This window comes from Scyliorhinus torazame, chromosome 10, assembly GCF_047496885.1.
Source record: "Scyliorhinus torazame isolate Kashiwa2021f chromosome 10, sScyTor2.1, whole genome shotgun sequence".
Lineage (NCBI taxonomy): Eukaryota > Metazoa > Chordata > Chondrichthyes > Carcharhiniformes > Scyliorhinidae > Scyliorhinus > Scyliorhinus torazame.
In genome coordinates this window covers 129,507,530-129,530,088 of record NC_092716.1, presented here as the reverse complement: position 1 = coordinate 129,530,088, position 22,559 = coordinate 129,507,530, and the positions used below count along the sequence as shown (strand labels likewise).

At 50.9% G+C, this 22,559-nt stretch overlaps 1 protein-coding gene across 2 annotated transcripts in view; it reads right to left on the bottom strand.

Annotated features, from left to right (window-relative positions):
- Positions 1-4,764: 4,764 nt before the first annotated feature.
- pex16 (peroxisomal biogenesis factor 16) overlaps positions 4,765-22,559 on the bottom strand; it is a 32,160-nt gene continuing 14,365 nt past the window's right edge. For both annotated transcript variants that reach the window (XM_072518728.1, XM_072518729.1), the window contains exons 5-11: positions 22,296-22,405; positions 20,963-21,055; positions 16,518-16,667; positions 16,150-16,222; positions 13,649-13,768; positions 13,301-13,365; positions 4,765-6,050 (exon numbers count right to left, since the gene is read on the bottom strand). In XM_072518728.1, coding sequence (XP_072374829.1) covers positions 5,992-6,050; positions 13,301-13,365; positions 13,649-13,768; positions 16,150-16,222; positions 16,518-16,667; positions 20,963-21,055; positions 22,296-22,405 — 670 coding nt within the window. In that variant the 3' untranslated portion in view covers positions 4,765-5,991. The remainder of the gene's footprint in view (positions 6,051-13,300; positions 13,366-13,648; positions 13,769-16,149; positions 16,223-16,517; positions 16,668-20,962; positions 21,056-22,295; positions 22,406-22,559) is intronic.

Genomic DNA, 22,559 nt, shown 5'->3' with positions numbered 1-22,559 from the left:
CTTCAATTTGATACTCTCCCTTATTTCCTTAGATATCCACGGTCGATTTTCCCTCTTTTTACCGTCCTTCCTTTTTGTTGGTATAAACCTTTGCTGAGCCCTGTGAAAAATTGCTTGGAAGGTTCGCCACTGTTCCTCAACTGTTTCACCATAAAGTCTTTGCTCCCAGTCTACCTTAGCTAGTTCTTCTCTCATCCCATTGTAATCTCCTTTGTTTAAGCACAAAACACTAGTGCTTGATTTTACCTTCTCACCCTCCATCTCTATTTTAAATTCCACCATATTGTGATCGCTCCTTCCGAGAGGATCCCTAACTATGAGATCCTGAATCAATCCTGTCTCATTACACAGGACCAGATCTAGGACCGCTTGTTCCCTTGTAGGTTCCATTACATACTGTTCTAGGAAACTATCGCGGATCCATTCTATAAACTGCTCCTCAAGGCTGCCTTGAACGACCTTGTTCAACCAATCGACATGTAGATTGAAATCCCCCATGATAACTGCTGTACCATTTCTACATGCAGTTATTTCTTTGTTTATTGCCTGCCCCACCATAATGTTACTATTTCGTGGCCTATAGATTACTCCTATCAGTGACTTTTTCGCCTTACTATTCCTGATTTCCACCCAAATGGATTCAACCTTATCCTCCATAGCACCGATGTCATCCCTTACTGTTGCCCGGATGTCATCCTTAAATAACAGAGCTACACCACCTCCCTTACCATCCACTCTGTCCTTCCGAAAAGTTTGATACCCTCGGATATTTAACTCCCAGTCGTGACCATCCTTTAACCATGTTTCAGTAATGGCCACTAGATCATAGTCATTCACGATGATTTGCGCCATCAACTCATTTACCTTATTCCGAATACTACGAGCATTCAGGTAAAGTACACTTATGTTGGCTTTTTTACCTCTGTTCTGAATCTTAACACCTCGATCAGTAACCTCTCCTAAGTTATATTTCCTCTTAACCGTTCTCCAAATTTTCCTTGTCGTTGAACCCATAATCTTCATGTAACAACCTGCCGTGTCGCTTACCATTAATGTTTACACTTCCCGTTTTATTTCTTTTAGTATTCCTCGTCCTATTCACTGAGCTCCCCTCAGTCACTGTACCTTGTACTGTCGCCCTTTTTGATTTTTGACAATGGCTTCTCTGCCTTGCACATTTCCCCCTTACTGCCTTTTATTTCTGTCCCTGTTTTACTACCTTCCAACTTCCTGCATCGGTTCCCATCCCCCTGCCATATTAGTTTAAACTCTCCCCAACAGCTCTAGCAAACACCCCCCCCCAGGACAACGGTTCCAGTCCTGCCCAGGTGCAGACCGTCCGGTTTGTACTGGTCCCACCTCCCCCAGAACCGGTTCCAATGTCCCAGGAATTTGAATCCCTCCCTCTTGCACCATCTCTCGAGCCACGCATTCATCCTCTCTATCCTGACATTCCTATTCTGACTAGCTCGAGGCACTGGTAGCAATCCTGAGATTACTACCTTTGAGATCCTACTTTTTAGTTTAACTCCTAGCTCCCTAAATTCAGCTTGTAGGACCTTGTCCCGTTTTTGACCTATATCGTTGGTGCCTGTGTGCACCACGACAGCTGGCTGTTCACCCTCCCCCCGCCCCCCAGAATGTCCTGCAGCCGCTTCGAGACATCCTTGACCCTTGCACCAGGGAGGCAACATACCATCCTGGAGTCTCAATTGCGTCCGCAGAACCGCCTGTCTATTCCCCTTACAATTGAGTCCCCTATCACTATAGCCCTGCCATTCTTCTTCCTGCCCAGCTGCGCAGCAGAGCCAGCCACGGTGCCATGAACCTGGCTGCTGCTGCCTTCCCCTGGTGAGCCATCTCCCTCAACAGTATCCAAAGAGGTATATCTGTTTTGCAGGGAGATGACCGCAGAGGACACCTGCACTGCCTTCCTACTCTTGCTCTGTCTTTTGGTCACCCATTTTCTATCTCCCTCAGTACCTTTCACCTGCGGTGTGACCAACTCGCTAAACGTGCTATCCACGACGTCCTCAGCATCGCGGATGCTCCAAAGTGAGTCCAACCGCAGCTCCAGAGCCGTCAAGCGGTCTAACAGGAGCTGCAACTGGACACACTTCTTGTACGTGAAGGAGCCAGGGACAGTGGACGTGTCCCTGAGCTCCCACATCGCACACGAGGAGCATGGCACGGGTCTGCGATCTCCTGCCATGTCTTAAACCTTCGGTTAACTTCAACAACTACAATTTCAACAAAAAAAACAACAAAGAAAAAAATAAATAAGTGAAGTGTGGCAATACTTCGCTGTCACGTCGAGTCCATTGTACCCAAAAAAGGTGCACATATTGTCAAGCAATTGTTGAAGGTGGAAATGGACAGCCAATCTGATCCATATCTCGCACTGAGTTACAGAGCATCACCATTGTCACATGGTAGATCGGCAGCAGAGTTACTCATGAATAGAAGGTTGCGTACCACACTTCCATACTTGGAAAAGGATAGTGGTATTCTGCAGCAAATGCCAAACATTAAACCAAAACAAAAGCAGTTCCATTATAGAGTGTCTATTACCACCGGAGTAGTGATGACATTCTGAGAATATAAGATTCAGTCAAGTGGTCGAGAAAAGCCATTGTACTTGAAGAAGTAGCACCTCATCCCTGCAATGTACAGAGGATGGGTTGGATTTAAGAAGAAATCGGCACACACCCTTGGAAACCAGAGAGACTTTCACAACAACGTGATGCATGACAAATGTACATCAGAATCAACATCAGCTGCAGTATCAGATAGTTCAGCAGCTCCTGAGCATGAGAATGTCATGGAGAACATTGAATCTACAAGTTCTGAGCAGCAAGGTCAAACTTTGAGAAGATCAACCAGAGTCAGAAGCAAACCTGATCGACTCAATTTGTAGATTTGTACATACTTCTTGTATATATATTTATATATATATATTTGTTCAACCGGTTTAAAAAATGTTTTAAATTAATACTGTTAGACTCTCAGGCTAATGATATCACATGTAAAAATACTGATGATAATGTATTAAGTTATTCCTTCAAAGGAAAGGGGATGTAGTGATATCATGGTTGTGTTGTAATTCCCCGACTGACCACTAGGAGTCTCATTAGTAAAAGGTGAATGTCAGTGGTCAGGTGACCTCTGACTGACTGGAGAGTAGGGAAGAGAGATAGTGGTTTGTGCATGTTCATACTGTTATTCATCTGTTGTTTTGCATATATTTAACCCACAGTTAATGTTAATAAATCATTTATAACTTTAGCTACAAGTGTTCTTGTAATATAAATCAGGCCATATGACAAGAACATCACGGGTGACTGTGTGGAGTTTGTACATTTTCCCCGTGTCTGTGTGGGTTTCCTCCGGCTGCTCCAGCTTCCTCCCACATTCCAAAGATGTAAAGGTTAGGTGGATTGACCATGATAAATTGCCCCTTAAGTTTCCAAAAGTTTAGGTGGGGTTACTGGAATAGGTTGGGGACGTGTCAAGATAGGGTGCTCTTCCAGAGGGTCGGTGCTGACTTGCTGGGCCGAATGGCCTTTTTCTGCACTGTAGAGATTTTATGTATGGATTCTATGATTCTCTCTCCGCAGGTGGCTCTCCGAACTTTCTCACTACCCTGCCTCTAATTTTCCCTCCCTTTCTCCTGCCCTTGCAACCAAACCCCGTTACCCCAAAGTGTCTCAGTTCTTGGCTCAGTTGAAAATTGCTGACACAAAACTGGGCCCTCTCAATCTGATTGAGTGTCATGGGGCTGGAGGTTCCCAACAGAGATAGAACATAGAAAATACAGCACAGAACAGGCCCTTCGGCCCACGATGTTGTGCCGAACCTTTGTCCTAGATTAATCATAGATTATCATTGAATCTACAGTGCAGAAGGAGGCCATCCGGCCCCCGAGTCCGCACCGGCCCCTGGAAAGAGCACCCCACCCAAACCCAACACCTCCACCCAACACCAAGGGCAATTTTGGACATTAAGGGCAATTTATCATGGCCAATTCACCTAACCTGCACATCTTTGGACTGTGGGAGGAAACCCACGCAGACACGGGGAGGACATGCAGACTCCGCACAGACAGTGACCCAAGCCGGAATCGAACCTGGGACCCTGGAGCTGTGAAGCAATTGTGCTATCCACAATGCTACCGTGCTGCCCTTAAGAACAAATAAATCTACACTATATCATTTAACCGTAATCCATGTACCTATCCAATAGCTGCTTGAAGGTCCCGAATGTTTCCGACTCAACTCCTTCCACAGGCAGTGCATTCCATGCCCCCACTACTCTCTGGGTAAAGAACCTACCTCTGATATCCCTCCTATATCTTCCACCTTAAATTTATGTCCCCTTGTAATGGTTTGTTCCACCCGGGGAAAAAGTCTCTGACTGTCTACTCTATCTATTCCCCTGATCATCTTATAAACCTCTATCAAGTCGCCCCTCATCCTTCTCCGTTCTAATGAGAAAAGGCCTAGCACCCTCAACCTTTCCTCGTAAGACCTACTCTCCATTCCAGGCAACATCCTGGTAAATCTTCTTTGCACCTTTTCCAAAGCTTCCACATCCTTCCTAAAATGAGGCGACCAGAACTGTACACAGTACTCCAAATGTGGCCTTACCATAGTTTTGTACAGCTGCATCATCACCTCACGGCTCTTAAATTCGATGGTCAGCACCGACAGCCCCAACCCCTCCCAAAACAGGAGAGATCAAAGAACAGAAACTGAGAGAACTATGTCAAAACATCCATTTATTATCCCAGTTTCCATTCATCCTGGGGTTTGATATATACAAAACACTTTAAATCACCACCCTTCTATTTGAGTGAACTAGCTGCAAACACTGATCCACTGGAAGAATTGACCAGCAATCCAGGTGGGCAATGTAACATATCCCCAACACACAGCAGGGACAAGTTGGGTGAGGGTTTCCGACTGCAAATGTGTTCAGAGGCACTGCAAGAGTATCAGGAGTCACCACTTCAATATAGTCTGGCCCAGAACCATGTTCAGTCCTGTTCTGCCACAAGGGACCTGGCCAACCATTTCTCATTGACATAGCCGCAGGTTATGCTTCAGGCTCTTGGGTGACGTTCAGAATTGGAGATGGTGGCACCTTCAATCGTCTGACAGCCGGCTTCGGTTAACCTGGTGTAAATCAGGGATGGTCAGTCAGCATATTTTGCAGTCAAACTGTGAGCTGGTCTCTTGCACATTTCTACAGTCAGACTGCAAGATGGTCTCTGTCACAGTTACACAGTCAGACTGAGCTGGACTCTAGTAAAGTGAGACTGTGAACACGTCAGACAGTTATACACTCAGACTGTGAGCTAAGCTCTGTCACAGTTATACAGTCAGAGTGAGAGCTGATCACGATACAGTTATACAGTCAAACTGTGAGATGGTCACAGCTATACAGTCAGACTGTTATCTGGTCTCTGTCACACAATTATACAGTCCGCCTGTGAGCTGGTCGGACAGTTATAGTTAGCTGTGAGCTGGTCTCTATCACAGTTATACAGTCAGACTGTGAGCTAAGCTCTGTCACAGTTTTACAGTCAGACTGAGCTGGACTCTAGTCAAGTCAGACTATGAACTTTCAGACAGTTGTATACTCAGACTGTGATCTAAGCTTTATCACAGTTATACAGTGAGACTGTGAGCTGGTCACTATGCAGTTAGACAGTCAGAGCGAGTGCTGGTCACGATACAGTTATACAATCCGACTGAGCTTGTCACGATAGTTATGCAATCAGACTGTGAGATGGTCACGATACAGTTATACAGTCAAACTGAGATGATCACAGTTATACAGTCAGACTGTGAGCTGGTCTCGGTCGCATTGTTTCAGGATCGCACACTGGAAAGGAAATCTCTGATGGTCCAAGCTTTGTACAATGTTGCTGAATACAGTTGATTTTGAACAGTACAATTTACTTTCCATTGTGTTGGTGAGAGAGGCTGATCAACCCCAATTATAAAAATATATCTTCTGCCAAACTGGTAAATAATCCATGAGTGGACCTGGAACAGAGAGAAACAAATCAGCATCATCAGATCAAACATCTGGATCCACAGCTCCTCGAACCCACCGCCCTCATCCTCACCACCAACCAGAACTCTGGTCTCCAGACCTCGATTTGGGGAACCCCTGCCCACCCCACATCCACTGCTCCCCTCCTGGGGTCCACCATGAGATCATTGACCCAATAACTGTTTCTCTGTGCACCATTCCTGCTCTCTCCCACTATATTGCATCAGGATTACAAAAGGCAGAGGCGGAATCACAAAAACACAGAGGAATTAGAAGTAAGCCTTTCAGCCCCTTCAGCTATCCCCGCCATTCAATAAGACCATGGCTCATCCCATTGTGGCCTGAACACCACATTTCGTATCTCGCCCCCCCCCCCCCCCAATAATTCTTGATTCCATTGTCTATTAAAAATTTGTCTTGAATATAAGAACACAAGAACATAACATTAGATCATAAGTACTTGGAGCAGAAGTAGGCAATTCAGCCCTGCGAGCCTGCTCTATCATTCAGTACGATCATGGCTGATCTCTTGGGCTCAATTCCACTTTCCTGCCCCATTCTCCGGGACTCTTCAACCCATTACTAGTTAAAAATCTGTCCATCTCCTCCTTAAATAGACTCAATGTTCCGGCATCCATCGCACTCTAAGGCAGTGAATTCTACAGATTGACGACCCTTTGAGAGAAGTAATTTCTTCTCATCTGTGTTTAAATCTGCGACTGCCCCACAAGAGGAAGCATCCGCTCTGTTTACTTTGTCGATACCCTTTATATTTTATATACCTCAATTAGATCTCCACAAATTCTTTTAAACTCTAGAGGGTATAGGCCTAAACTGCTCAATCTCTCTTCACAAGACAAACCCCTCATCTCTGGAATCAATCCAGTGAGACTCCTCTGAATTGCCTCCAATGCCACTATAAAGTTCCTGAAATAAGGGGACCAAATAGAGGGATGGCAGGGAAGGGAGTGCAATGTTCCTCCTGCAGGATATTTGAGGTGAGGTATGCCGTTAGTGTCCCTGCTGATTTTACCTGCAGGAAGTGCTGCCATCTCCAGCTCCTCCAAGACCGAGTTAGGGAACTGGAGCTGGAGTTGGAAGAACTTCGGATCATTCGGGAGGCAGAGGGGGTCATAGATAGCAGCTTCAGGGAATTAGTTACACCAAAGATTGGAGATAGATGGGTAACTGTAAGAGGGACTGGGAAGAAGCAGTCAGTGCAGGGATCCCCTGCGGTCGTTCCCCTGAGAAACAAGTATACCGCTTTGGATACTTGTGGGGGGGGGGGGGTCCTTACCAGGGGTAAGCCATGGGGTACGGGCCTCTGGCACGGAGTCTGTCCCTGTTGCTCAGAAGGGAAGGGGGAGAGGAGCAGAGCATTAGTAATTGGGGACTCGATAGTCAGGGGCACAGCTAGGAGATTTTGTGGGAGCGTGAGAGACTCACGTTTGGTATGTTGCCTCCCAGGTGCAAGGGTACGTGATGTCTCGGATCGTGTTTTCTGGGTCCTTAGGGGGGAGAGGGAGCAGCCCCAAGTCGTGGTCCACATTGGCACTAACGACATAGGTAGGAAAAGGGACAAGGATGTCAGGCAGGCTTTCAGGGAGCTAGGATGGAAGCTCAGAACTAGAACAAACAGAGTTGTTATCTCTGGGTTGTTGCCCATGCCACGTGATAGTGAGATGAGGAATAGGGAGAGAGAGCAATTAAACACGTGGCTACAGGGATGGTGCAGGCGGGAGGGATTCAGATTTCTTGATAACTGGGGCACTTTCTGGGGAAAGTGGGACCTCTACAGACAGGATGGTCTACATCTGAACCTGAGGGGCACAAATATCCTGGGGGGGAGAATTGTTAGTGCTCTTTGGGGGGGGGTTTAAACTAATGCAGCAGGGGCATGGGAACCTGGATTGTAGTTTTAGGGTAAGGGAGAATGAGAGTATAGAGGTCAGGAGCACAGATTTGACGTCGCAGGAGGGGGCCAGTGTTCAGGTAGGTGGTTTGAAGTGTGTCTACTTCAATGCCAGGAGTATACAAAATAAGGTAGGGGAACTGGCAGCATGGGTTGGTACCTGGGACTTCGATGTTGTGGCCATTTCGGAGACATGGATAGAGCAGGGACAGGAATGGATGTTGCAGGTTCCGGGGTTTAGGTGTTTTAGTAAGCTCAGAGAAGGAGGCAAAAGAGGGGGAGGTGTGGCGCTGCTAGTCAAGAGCAGTATTATGGTGGCGGAGAGGATGCTAGATGGGGACTCATCTTCCAAGGTAGTATGGGCTGAGGTTAGAAACATGAAAGGAGAGGTCACACTGTTGGGAGTCTTCTATAGGCCTCCAAATAGTTCTAGGGATGTAGAGGAAAGGATGGCGAGGATGATCCTGGATAAGAGCGAAAGTAACAGGGTAGTTATTATGGGAGACTTTAACTTTCCAAATATTGACTGGAAAAGATATAGTTCGAGTACATTAGATGGGTCGTTTTTTGTACAGTGTGTGCAGGAGGGTTTCCTGACACAATATGTTGACAGGCCAACAAGAGGCGAGGCCACGAAGGATTTGGTTTTGGGTAATGAACCAGGCCAGGTGTTGGATTTGGAGGTAGGAGAGCACTTTGGGGACAGTGACCACAATTCGGTGACGTTTACGTTAATGATGGAAAGGGATAAGTATACACCGCAGGGCAAGAGTTATAGCTGGGGGAAGGGCAATTATGATGCCATTAGACGTGACTTGGGGAGGATAAGGTGGAGAAGTAGGCTGCAAGTGTTGGGCACACTGGATAAGTGGAGCTTGTTCAAGGATCAGCTACTGCATGTTTTTGATAAGTATGTACCGGTCAGGCAGGGAGGAAGGCGTCGAGCGAGGGAACCGTGGTTTACCAAAGAAGTGGAATCTCTTGTTAAGAGGAAGAAGGAGGCCTATGTGAAGATGAGGTGTGAAGTTTCAGTTGGGGCGATGGATAGTTACAAGGTAGCGAGGAAGGATCTAAAGAGAGAGCTAAGACGAGCAAGGAGGGGACATGAGAAGTATTTGGTAGGAAGGATCAAGGAAAACCCAAAAGCTTTCTATAGGTATGTCAGGAATAAGCGAATGACTAGGGAAAGAGTAGGACCAGTCAAGGACAGGGATGGGAAGTTGTGTGTAGAGTCTGAAGAGATAGGCGAGATACTAAATGAATATTTTTCGTCAGTATTTACTCAGGAAAAAGATAATGTTGTGGAGGAGAATGCTGAGCTCCAGGTAAATAGATTAGATGGCATTGAGGTACGTAGGGAAGAGGTGTTGGCAATTCTGGACAGGCTGAAAATAGATAAGTCCCCGGGACCTGATGGGATTTATCCTAGGATTCTCTAGGAGGCCAGGGAAGAGATTGCTGGACCATTGGCTTTGATTTTTATGTCATCATTGGCTACAGGAATAGTGCCAGAGGACTGGAGGATAGCAAATGTGGTCCCTTTGTTCAAAAAGGGGAGCAGAGACAACCCCGGCAACTATAGACCGGTGAGCCTCACGTCTGTAGTGGGTAAAGTCTTGGAGGGGATTATAAGAGACAAGATTTATAATCATTTAGATAGGAATAATATGATCAGGGATAGTCAGCATGGCTTTGTGAAGGGTAGGTCATGCCTCACAAACCTTATCGAGTTCTTTGAGAAGGTGACTGAACAGGTAGACGAGGGTAGAGCAGTTGATGTGGTGTATATGGATTTCAGCAAAGCGTTTGATAAGGTTCCCCATGGTAGGCTATTGCAGAAAATACGGAGGCTGGGGATTGAGGGTGATTTAGAGATGTGGATCAGAAATTGGCTAGCTGAAAGAAGACAGAGGGTGGTGGTTGATGGGAAATGTTCAGAATGGAGTTCAGTTACAAGTGGAGTACCACAAGGATCTGTTCTGGGGCCGTTGCTGTTTGTCATTTTTATCAATGACCTAGAGGAAGGCGCAGAGGGGTGGGTGAGTAAATTTGCAGACGATACTAAAGTCGGTGGTGTTGTCGATAGTGTGGAAGGATGTAGCAGGTTAGAGGGATATAGATAAGCTGCAGAGCTGGGCTGAGAGGTGGCAAATGGAGTTTAATGTAGAGAAGTGTGAGGTGATTCACTTTGGAAGGAATAACAGGAATGCGGAATATTTGGCTAATGGTAAAGTTCTTGGAAGTGTGGATGAGCAGAGGGATCTAGGTGTCCAAGTACATAGATCCCTGAAAGTTGCCACCCAGGTTGATAAGGTTGTGAAGAAGGCCTATGGAGTGTTGGCCTTTATTGGTAGAGGGATTGAGTTCCAGTAAATACTCCTGGAACATGAGGTCATGTTGCAGCTGTCCAGAACTCTGGTCCGGCCGCATTTGGAGTATTGCGTACAGTTCTGGTCACCGCATTATAGGAAGGACGTGGAGGCTTTGGAGCGGGTGCAGAGGAGATTTACCAGGATGTTGCCTGGTATGGAGGGAAAATCTTATGAGGAAAGGCTGATGGACTTGAGGTTGTTTTCGTTGGAGAGACGAAGGTTAAGAGGAGACTTAATAGAGGCATACAAAATGATCAGGGGGTTGGATAGGGTGGACAGTGAGAGCCTTCTCCCACGGATGGAAATGGCTGGCACGAGGGGACATAACTTTAAACTGAGGGGTAATAGATATAGGACAGAGGTCAGAGGTAGGTTCTTTACGCAAAGAGTAGTGAGGCCGTGGAATGCCCTACCTGCTACAGTAGTGAACTCGCCAACATTGAGGGCATTTAAAAGTTTATTGGATAAACATATGGATGATAATGGCATAGTGTAGGTTAGATGGCTTTTGTTTCGGTGCAACATCGTGGGCCAAAGGGCCTGTACTGCGCTGTATCGTTCTATGTTCTATGTTCTAAAACTGTGCACAGTACTCGAGGTGTGGTCTCACCAATGCCTTGTACAGTTGCAGCAACACTCCCTCCTTTGAAACTCTATTCCTTTTGCAATAAAGGACAAAATTCCAATTGCCGTCCTTATTTCCTGCATACTAGTTTTCTGAGATTCATACAAGAGGACACCCAGATCCCTCTGCACCAGAGCACTCTGAAGTTTCTCTCCATTTAAATAATAAGTTGCCTTTCCATTTTTCCAACCAAAATGGATAACCTCACACTTATCCACGTTAAACTCCATCTGCCAGATTTTGGCCCACTCACCTAACCTATCTATATCCATTTGTAAGGATAGTAGTTCCTCATTGCAACTTACTATCCCACCTATTTTAGTGTCATCTGTAAATTTGGCTACAGTACCTTCTATCCCTATGTGTTGAATATATTCAATGATCCAGGCTCCACTGCTTTCGGAGAAGAGTTCCTCAGATCAACAACTCTCAGAGGAAAACATTCACTTCATGTCAACCTTAAATGGGTAACATCTGGTTTTTAAACTGTATCCCCTTGTGTCTGTCTCTCTCACAAGGTGAAACATCCTCACAGCATCCTTCCTGTCCAGTCCCCTCAGGATCTCAAATGTTTCAATAAGATCATCTCTCAATCTTCTAAGCTACAATGGGTTCAGGCCCACCCTGTCCAACCTTTCCTCATAAGGTAACTCCCTCCATCCCACCAATTAGGAGAGTGAACCTTCTTTGAAATGCTTCTGATGCAATCCTTTCTCAAAGTGAGGAGAGCAAAACAGTACACAGTGCCCTGCACAGCTGTGCTAAAACTTCCGTACCTTTGTATTCCATTCCCTTGCATAGCGGCCAACATTGCATTTACTATCCTAATCACTTGTTGTACCGGCAAACCGGCATTTTGTGATTCATGAGTACCAGGTCACTTAATCTACCTAAATCCCCTTAAAGATCTTTACCTCCTCATGACAACTTACTTTCCTACTTATCTTTATGTCATCAGCAAATTTAGCTACCATACCTTCGGTCCCTTATCCAAGTCATTGATATAGATTGCAAAAACGCCCTAGCACTGATCCCTGTGGCACTTCATTAGTAACAGCTTGCAAACCTGAAAATGACCCACTATTCCCTACTCTCTGCTTCCTGTTAGCTAACCAACCCTCTATCCATATTAACATATTTACATCACGTGCTCTCAGCTTGTGTCGTACCCCTTTATGTGGCACCCCTTGTCGAAAGCCTTTTGGAAATCCAAGTACACCACACCCAATGGTTCCCCTTTATCCACTCGGTTTGTTACTTCCTAATAAATTTGACAAACAGGATTTCCTTTTCACAAAACCATGTTGACTCTGACTGATTTGTATTATGATTTTCCAAATGTCCTGTTATAACCTCCTTAATAATGGACCTGAACGTTTTCCCTCTGACAGACATCAGGCCAACTGGTCTATAGTTTCCTGCTTTCTGCCCGGCTCCTTTCTTCAATAGAGGTGTTATATTAGCGATTTTCCAATTGGCTGGGACCGATCCAGAATCTCGGGAATTTGGAAAGATTATAATCAATGCATCCACTATCTCTGCAGCCACTTCCTTTAAGACCCGAGAATACAGACCATCAGCTCCAGGGGACTTGCCAATCTTCAATTATATACTTTTCCCAGTATCTATTCCCCAGTGATAGTGACTGTTTTAAATTCCTCCTTTTGTCTTTTGTTTTTCAACTCCGCTTGGGGTTTTCTTTGTCTTCTACAGCGAAGACAAGTACAAAATATCAAAATGGCTTCTGCCATTTCCGTGTTTACCACTATTAATTCCTCAGTCTCACACTCGAGAGGACAACACTCATTTTAGTTACTATATTCTTATATTTTCCTATTTAAATATTTGTAGAACTTCTTACAATCTGTTTTTAATATTTCTCTTATTCGCTAATTTCTTCCTCATTCTTTTGTCATTTGCTGGCCTCTAAAATATGATCAATCTTTTATTTTACCACCAATCTTTACAGTATTGTTAACTTTTTCTTTCAAATTGATACTATCCTTAACTTCAGAGATGATGTACCCCACTCATGGAGTCTTTCTTTCTCAATGGAATATATATTAGCTGAGAGCCATGTTCTTTAATGTCTGCCACTGTTTCTCTATTGTTCTGCCTTTTAAATTATTTTCCCAGTTCACGCAAGTCAATTCTGTCCTCAAACGTAAATAACGCAACTACAAGGATAAGACCTAGCCTTAAACCCACACTTCTCTCCCTCAAACTGAATGTGAAATTCTGTTGTTATGATCACTGTTTCCTTGAGACTTCTTTACTATCAGGTAATTTATCCCACAGCAGAAACATACTTGTGTAGTTATCAATACTTACGAGCCACCAGACCGACTCCTGGAACATAGTCAGCGAGCACCCTGAGCAGAAAAAGGATCTTACTCCTGGAAAGAGAAATACAGCATGAGGTGAGAGAGAGTTTACCCTAGGATCTGGTTACAAAGAGGTGATGTTAGTTGGAACTCACCAAATAGACATGGCCCAGGACTCGAAGTAGCACATAGAATGTCAACAAGGATCCACATACCTCCCCCCCCATCCCGTGTCCTGTAAACAGGCTCTCCAGATACTCGCACTGTAAAAATGGGCGAGATACTCTCCAAAACCCTGTAAAGAGGGGCCCAAATACCCGACATAGCCATGTATCAGAAAGCAAGAGTCTCTTACTCTGAGTATCGGTCGTAGAATGGGGATCGCAGCAGGTAATACAGCAAGAGGAAGGTTCGTCGTCGCAGCTCAGCACGCTCGGCCTGTCTCATCTGCTTGGGGTCCCTCATCAAACTCAGGCTGTGGGAAACACACGGGTTACAAGATACAGGACAACAGGGTCAGTATAACACTGATGTCGGTTAACAGGTCAATGTGCTGTTGCCAGCTGAACTCTGATCCCTTTAAACATGACTATGTTCTGATGTCAGTATAACTCCAATCCCTCAAAAGATGACCGTACGCTGGTTTCAGCAGAACTCTGATCGCTTTAAACAGGTCCGTGCGCTGGAGTCAGCATAACACGGATTCCGGTTAACAGGTCCGTGCACTGGACTTCCGGTGGCGACATATAGGTGCAGATTGCATGTTAGGTGGCTCCTGCTAGTGTCTTTGATTTTTGGATATATTTTGCCCGGTCGCCGGAGTATTTTATGGATGAGGGGAATTCAAAGGAATCGGAAGAATGTTGAAGTTCCAGAAGAAAGGTCAGGGAAGGAAGGGGGCGAGCGAAGGTCTGCTGGCGAGTACTGCTGTGAGTCCAACATGAGGAAAAGTGGCGGGTGCTGGTTCAGCGGGCGGGGCCGCTCCCATTAACGTTGAAACTCTGACTTGAGGTGGTTTTGGAGGAATTTGAAAGGCTGTTCGCCAAGCATTTAGAGGTACATCGGAGGGAGATGATGATCTCACTCAGAGTGGGTGGAGGAGGCACTTGTCCCGATAAAGGCTGCGTTAACCAAGACATCGATGGAGGTGCGGGAGCAAGGAGAGAAGATGAAAGGGGTGGAGGAGGCATTGTCGCAGCATAGAGACCAGTTCACCTTGATGGGCGAGGAGCTGTGGAGGGTGGCGGTGGTCAATAAGGAGCTAAGAGCCCAGACCAAGGAGACAAAATTTGAGGATTGTGAGCTTACCCAAGGGAGTGGACAGCCGGAGGCCGATCGAGTACTTTGCGGGCATGTTCACCAAGCTATTTGGGGGGGGGCACCCTCCCTTTATGAGTCGGACAGGACCCATCAGCCGCCCCAGCTGAAGCCTAAAACGAGTGAGCCACCGAGGGCAGTCATAGTCTGCTTCCACAGTTTCCAGGTAAGGGAGAAGGTTTTGAGTTGGGCGAAGCAGAAGCGAGAGGAGAGGTGAGAAGGTGTTGGTGTACATATATACTAAGATCTTACGCCAGAGATGGCGAGAAGGTGGGTGGCCTTTGGTTGGGTGAAGGCAGCATTGTACAGCAGCGGTGAGAGGTTTGGAGTGGCCTACCCTGCAAAGCTGAGAGTGACTCACAATTCAAAGGACTTCTATTTTTAGACGGCGGAGGCATTCGTGAAGGCTGAAGGACTGGGACTGAGATGAGCTTGGGATTTGGACTTGGACAATGCGGACTGGGATCATTTTTCTTTTGTGCGGTGGGGTGGATCTTGGCATAGGGGCGGTTGCTAAGGGTGTGTTTGGGAGGAGGAGGGGACTCTGGCCGGGGTCATCTCATTAGCAAATGAAGGTTGGTGAGTGAACGGGAGTGTGGTGGGGGGAGGGGCCTGGGAGGTGTGAATGTGAGGGAAAGGATCGATACTGGGTGAGGTGTTAGCAAGAGCAAGAGGTTGGGAGGATTCTGGGGAGGGAGGCAGGGGTGGGGGTTGATGGTGACTAAAGGTCGATCCTGCCAGATGCGCGGGGTAGTGGTGATTGCGGATAGAAGGGAAGGAGGGTCAGAATGGTGACAAGGAATGAGAGGGTTGGGGGGACCGCTCACACTTGAAGAGTTTGAAAACTGATGTGGTGATGCTGCAGGAGACCCATTTGAGGGTGAAGGACCAGATGAGCCAGGTGTTCCATTCAGGGTTTGATAGTAGGGTTTGGGGGTGGCGATTTTGGTGGGCAAGTGGGTGAGGTTTCAAATGGAGGTGGTGGCGGATCAGGGGAGTAGGTACATGATTATAACATGTGTACTGGAGGGAAGGTTGGTGGTGTTGGTTAGCGTATATGCCCCCAATTGGGGTAGTTGGCTGCCATTCCGAATCTGGATACCCATGAGTTGATTTGGGGAGATTGGAACACAGTGCTGGAACCGAGGGTGGATAGGTCCCAGTTGTGTTTGTTCACTGCATCTGTGCGCTGCTGTCAGTATAACTCTGACTCCAGTTAACACACCCGTGTGCTGCTGTCAGTATAACTCAGATTCCGGTTAACACACCCGTGTGCTGCTGTCAGTATAACTCAGATTCCGGTTAACACACCCGTGTGCTGCTGTCAGTATAACTCCGATTCCGGTTAACACACCCGTGTGCTGCTGTCAGTATAACTCCGATTCCGGTTAACACACCCGTGTGCTGCTGTCAGTATAACTCAGATTCCGGTTAACACACCCGTGTGCTGCTCTCAGTACAGCTCCAGCTCCAGGTAACAGTTCAATCCCGTTTCTTCGCACTACCTCTGGACTCAGTGTAGTGTGGGTTCTGACTCACCTCGCTATGTCCAGGATTCCAGACACAAGCCACGGTTTCCAGGATTTCTGACCCCATATTCCTAATGCCATGACTGAGAGATCGGGGGATAAGGAAAACAGCTAATTCTGACAGACTGCAAATCCTGAGCAGCTGGCAATGGCCTACCTCCTGTTCCTCTACAAATATCTTGGAGCTGAATTGCCCCCTCTTCTGTTGCTGAGTAACAAACCAAGGGGCTGAATGGCCCCCCTTTTTGTTCCTGTATAATTAGGTTTGATGGGCACAATGCGTGTACTCTTCTTGTGTAACAAACCAAGGAGGGCCTCCTCTTGTTCCCAATTAACAGGGGAGGCTGAATGGCCTCCTTGTTTCGCAGTGTAGGATACGGTGTAACAATGGCCGGGTAATGTACAGAGACTCGGCCAGAGTCTCCTGATGGCTGAGGGGGGTTGCAGGCTGCTCACTCTCCTCCTGTGATCTCTGCTGTCTCTCCTCCTCTTGAGGAATCCCCCAGCGACGAAGCGGCAGCGATGGAGCTGGAACACAGAGGGTGGAGATCACAACATTTCCACAAGAGAGGGATGGGGGGTCACAGCCAGAGTAGGTGGGGCGGGGGACACAGCCAGAGTGGGTTGGGGGGGTCACAGCCAGAGTGGGTTGGGGGGGTTACAGCCAGAGTGGGTGGGGGGGGGGGGGTCACAGCCACAGTGGGTAGGGGGGGGGGATAACAGCCAGAGTGGGTGGGGGTCACAGCCAGAGTGGGTGGGGGGGGGGGTCACAGCCAGAGTGGGTAAGGGGGTGACAGCCAGAGTGGGTAGGGAGTGGGTGGGGAGGGAATTGCGAGTTGAAATTGTTACCAAATCATCTGATAGTGAACAGTGCAGCTCTCCCTCAGTACTGACCTTCTGACAGTGCAGCTCTCCCTCAGTACTGACCCTCTGACAGTGCAGCTCTCCCTCAGTACTGACCCGCTCTGACAGTGCAGCTCTCCCTCAGTACTGACCCTCTGACAGTGCAGCGCTCCATCAGTACTGATCCTGTGACAGTTCAGCACTCCCTCAGTACTGACTCTCTGACAGTGCAGCACTCCCTCAGTACTGACCCACTGACAGTGCAGCTCTCACTCAGCGCTAACCCTCTAGCAGTGCAGCTCTCCCTCAGCGCTGATCCTCTGACAGTGCAGCGCTCCCTTGGTACTGACCCTCTGACAGGGCAGCACTCCCTCAGTACTGACCCTCAGACAGTGCAGCGCTCCCTCAGTACTGACACTCCGACAGTGCAGCGCTCCCTGGGTACTGACCTTCTGACAGTGCAGCACTCCCTCAGTACTGACACTCCGACAATGCAGCACTCCCTCAGAACTGACCCTCTGACAGTGCGACACTCCCTCAGCGCTGACCCTCCGACAGTGCAGCACTCCCTCAGTACTGACCCTCAGACAGTGCAGCGCTCCCTCAGTACTGACACTCTGACTCCCTCAGTACTGACACTCCGACAGTGCAGCGCTACTTGGGTACTGACCTTCTGACAGTGCAGCACTCCCTCAGTACTGACACTCCGACAATGTAGCACTCCCTCAGAACTGACCCTCTGACAGTGCGGCACTCCCTCAGCGCTGACCCTCCGACAGTGCAGCACTCCCTCAGTACTGACCCTCAGACAGTGCAGCACTCCCTCAGTACTGACCCTCAGACAGTGCAGCGCTCCCTCAGAACTGACCCTCAGACAGTGCAGCACTCCCTCAGTACTGACCCTCCGACAGTGCGGCACTCCCTCAGTACTGACCCTCTGACAGTGCAGCACTCCCTCAGTACTGACACTCCGACAGTGCAGCACTCCCTCAGTACTGACCCTCTGACAGTGCAGCGCTCCCTCAGAACTGACCTTCTGACAGTGCGGCACACCCTCAGTACTGACCCTCTGACTCCCTCAGTACTGACACTCCGACAGTGCAGCGCTACCTGGGTACTGACCTTCTGACAGTGCAGCACTCCCTCAGTACTGACTCTCTGACAGTGCAGCACTCCCTCAGTACTGACCCACTGACAGTGCAGCTCTCACTCAGCGCTAACCCTCTAGCAGTGCAGCTCTCCCTCAGCGCTGATCCTCTGACAGTGCAGCGCTCCCTTGGTACTGACCCTCTGACAGGGCAGCACTCCCTCAGTACTGACCCTCAGACAGTGCAGCGCTCCCTCAGTACTGACACTCCGACAGTGCAGCGCTCCCTGGGTACTGACCTTCTGACAGTGCAGCACTCCCTCAGTACTGACACTCCGACAATGCAGCACTCCCTCAGAACTGACCCTCTGACAGTGCAACACTCCCTCAGCGCTGACCCTCCGACAGTGCAGCACTCCCTCAGTACTGACCCTCAGACAGTGCAGCGCTCACTCAGTACTGACACTCTGACTCCCTCAGTACTGACACTCCGACAGTGCAGCGCTACTTGGGTACTGACCTTCTGACAGTGCAGCACTCCCTCAGTACTGACACTCCGACAATGTAGCACTCCCTCAGAACTGACCCTCTGACAGTGCGGCACTCCCTCAGCGCTGACCCTCCGACAGTGCAGCACTCCCTCAGTACTGACCCTCAGACAGTGCAGCACTCCCTCAGTACTGACCCTCAGACAGTGCAGCGCTCCCTCAGAACTGACCCTCAGACAGTGCAGCACTCCCTCAGTACTGACCCTCCGACAGTGCGGCACTCCCTCAGTACTGACCCTCTGACAGTGCAGCACTCCCTCAGTACTGACACTCCGACAGTGCAGCACTCCCTCAGTACTGACCCTCTGACAGTGCAGCGCTCCCTCAGAACTGACCTTCTGACAGTGCGGCACACCCTCATTACTGACCCTCTGACTCCCTCAGTACTGACACTCCGACAGTGCAGCGCTACCTGGGTACTGACCTTCTGACAGTGCAGCACTCCCTCAGTACTGACTCTCTGACAGTGCAGCACTCCCTCAGTACTGACCCACTGACAGTGCAGCTCTCACTCAGCGCTAACCCTCTAGCAGTGCAGCTCTCCCTCAGCGCTGATCCTCTGACAGTGCAGCGCTCCCTTGGTACTGACCCTCTGACAGGGCAGCACTCCCTCAGTACTGACCCTCAGACAGTGCAGCGCTCCCTCAGTACTGACACTCCGACAGTGCAGCGCTCCCTGGGTACTGACCTTCTGACAGTGCAGCACTCCCTCAGTACTGACACTCCGACAATGCAGCACTCCCTCAGAACTGACCCTCTGACAGTGCGACACTCCCTCAGCGCTGACCCTCCGACAGTGCAGCACTCCCTCAGTACTGACCCTCAGACAGTGCAGCGCTCCCTCAGTACTGACACTCTGACTCCCTCAGTACTGACACTCCGACAGTGCAGCGCTACTTGGGGTACTGACCTTCTGACAGTGCAGCACTCCCTCAGTACTGACACTCCGACAATGTAGCACTCCCTCAGAACTGACCCTCTGACAGTGCGGCACTCCCTCAGCGCTGACCCTCCGACAGTGCAGCACTCCCTCAGTACTGACCCTCAGACAGTGCAGCACTCCCTCAGTACTGACCCTCAGACAGTGCAGCGCTCCCTCAGAACTGACCCTCAGACAGTGCAGCACTCCCTCAGTACTGACCCTCCGACAGTGCGGCACTCCCTCAGTACTGACCCTCTGACAGTGCAGCACTCCCTCAGTACTGACACTCCGACAGTGCAGCACTCCCTCAGAACTGACCCTCCGACAGTGCGGCACTCCCTCAGTACTGACCCTCTGACAGTGCAGCACTCCCTCAGTACTGACACTCCGACAGTGCAGCACTCCCTCAGAACTGACCCTCTGACAGTGCGGCACTCCCTCAGCGCTGACCCTCCGACAGTGCAGCACTCCCTCAGTACTGACCCTCAGACAGTGCAGCACTCCCTCAGTACTGACCCTCAGACAGTGCAGCGCTCCCTCAGAACTGACCCTCAGACAGTGCAGCACTCCCTCAGTACTGACCCTCCGACAGTGCGGCACTCCCTCAGCGCTGACCCTCCGACAGTGCAGCACTCCCTCAGTACTGACCCTCAGACAGTGCAGCACTCCCTCAGTACTGACCCTCAGACAGTGCAGCGCTCCCTCAGAACTGACCCTCAGACAGTGCAGCACTCCCTCAGTACTGACCCTCCGACAGTGCGGCACTCCCTCAGTACTGACCCTCTGACAGTGCAGCACTCCCTCAGTACTGACACTCCGACAGTGCAGCACTCCCTCAGTACTGACCCTCTGACAGTGCAGCGCTCCCTCAGAACTGACCTTCTGACAGTGCGGCACACCCTCAGTACTGACCCTCTGACTCCCTCAGTACTGACACTCCGACAGTGCAGCGCTACCTGGGTACTGACCTTCTGACAGTGCAGCACTCCCTCAGTACTGACCCTCTGACAGTGCAGCACTCCCTCAGTACTGACACTCCGACAGTGCAGCACTCCCTCAGCACTGACCCTCCGACTGTGCAGCACTCCCTCAGTAATGACCCTCAGACAGTGCAGCACTCCCTCAGTACTGACCCTCCGACAGTGCGGCACTCCCTCAGTACTGACCCTCTGACAGTGCAGCACTCCCTCAGTACTGACCCTCTGACAGTGCGGCACTCCCTCAGTACTGACACTCCGACAGTGCAGCACTCCCTCAGTACTGACCCTCTGACAGTGCGGCACTCCCTCAGTACTGACACTCTGACAGTCTGTCACCTGAAAAAGAACTGATGACACCGAGGCCATGAGAGACAGTATTTAGTGTTCGATAGATGTGGCCACACTGCAGTCATGCACTCAATGGGCAAGGAGGAGTTACTCACTGCAGCTAAGTGTGCGGAGTATCCTCCTCGAACGCTGTCCAATAAATGTGCCGCAGCTCATCTGTGAGGATTCCTCGCCCTCGGTGCTGCTCTCTGTTAAAGAAATGGAGTGTGTGAGAATTGGAATGGGAGAGATCGGTGGGAAGAACTGGTGGGGGCATGGGAGGAGCGTAAGTGGATACAGAAATTAGGGGGGGCCAAGGGGGCGGCGGGGGGGCCAAGGGGGCGGCGGGGGGGCCAAGGGGGCGGCGGGGGGGCCAAGGGGGCGGCGGGGGGGCCAAGGGGGCGGCGGGGGGGCCAAGGGGGCGGCGGGGGGGGCCAAGGGGGCGGCGGGGGGGCCAAGGGGGCGGCGGGGGGGGCCAAGGGGGCGGCGGGGGGGCCAAGGGGGCGGCGGGGGGGCCAAGGGGGCGGCGGGGGGGCCAAGGGGGCGGCGGGGGGGCCAAGGGGGCGGCGGGGGGGCCAAGGGGGCGGCGGGGGGGCCAAGGGGGCGGCGGGGGGGCCAAGGGGGCGGCGGGGGGGCCAAGGGGGCGGCGGGGGGGCCAAGGGGGCGGCGGGGGGGCCAAGGGGGCGGCGGGGGGGCCAAGGGGGCGGCGGGGGGGGCCAAGGGGGCGGCGGGGGGGCCAAGGGGGCGGCGGGGGGGCCAAGGGGGCGGCGGGGGGGCCAAGGGGGCGGCGGGGGGGCCAAGGGGGCGGCGGGGGGGCCAAGGGGGCGGCGGGGGGGCCAAGGGGGCGGCGGGGGGGCCAAGGGGGCGGCGGGGGGGCCAAGGGGGCGGCGGGGGGGGCCAAGGGGGCGGCGGGGGGGGCCAAGGGGGCGGCGGGGGGGCCAAGGGGGCGGCGGGGGGGGCCAAGGGGGCGGCGGGGGGGGCCAAGGGGGCGGCGGGGGGGCCAAGGGGGCGGCGGGGGGGCCAAGGGGGCGGCGGGGGGGCCAAGGGGGCGGCGGGGGGGCCAAGGGGGCGGCGGGGGGGCCAAGGGGGCGGCGGGGGGGCCAAGGGGGCGGCGGGGGGGCCAAGGGGGCGGCGGGGGGGGCCAAGGGGGCGGCGGGGGGGCCAAGGGGGCGGCGGGGGGGACAAGGGGGCGGCGGGGGGGACAAGGGGGCGGCGGGGGGGACAAGGGGGCGGCGGGGGGGACAAGGGGGCGGCGGGGACAAGGGGGCAGATTGCAAGGGGACAGTGGGGCAGCGGGCACGGAGACAGTGGGGCAGCGGGTACGGGGACAGCGGGCAGAAGGCACGCGGATTGAACGTGCTGAGGGGGGTAAACATATCTGTCGCTCTGTGTCACCATTGCTTATGGCAAATCCTCCTTGCCCTCAAACATGAGCGGCTGCTCTCTGACCTTCAATGCTGCTCCTCTGCAGATGTCTCTCTCTGTCAAGTGGCGTGACGGGGGGTGATGTCTGGATTCCGGCCTTGTACCAGAGCAGGAGCAGGATCCTCAGGGTGGCTCTGAAAGCGCATTCCAACAGAGTGTGTGAAGATTTCCTCTCGTCAGGGGCTCAAAGCCATCAAAAATACAGAAGATTGGGAAATGTGTACGAAGCAGCATGTCTGTCAGCAGGTTGGGATCTGGAACCTGGGCAGAAAACGTGCTGAGGGGAAC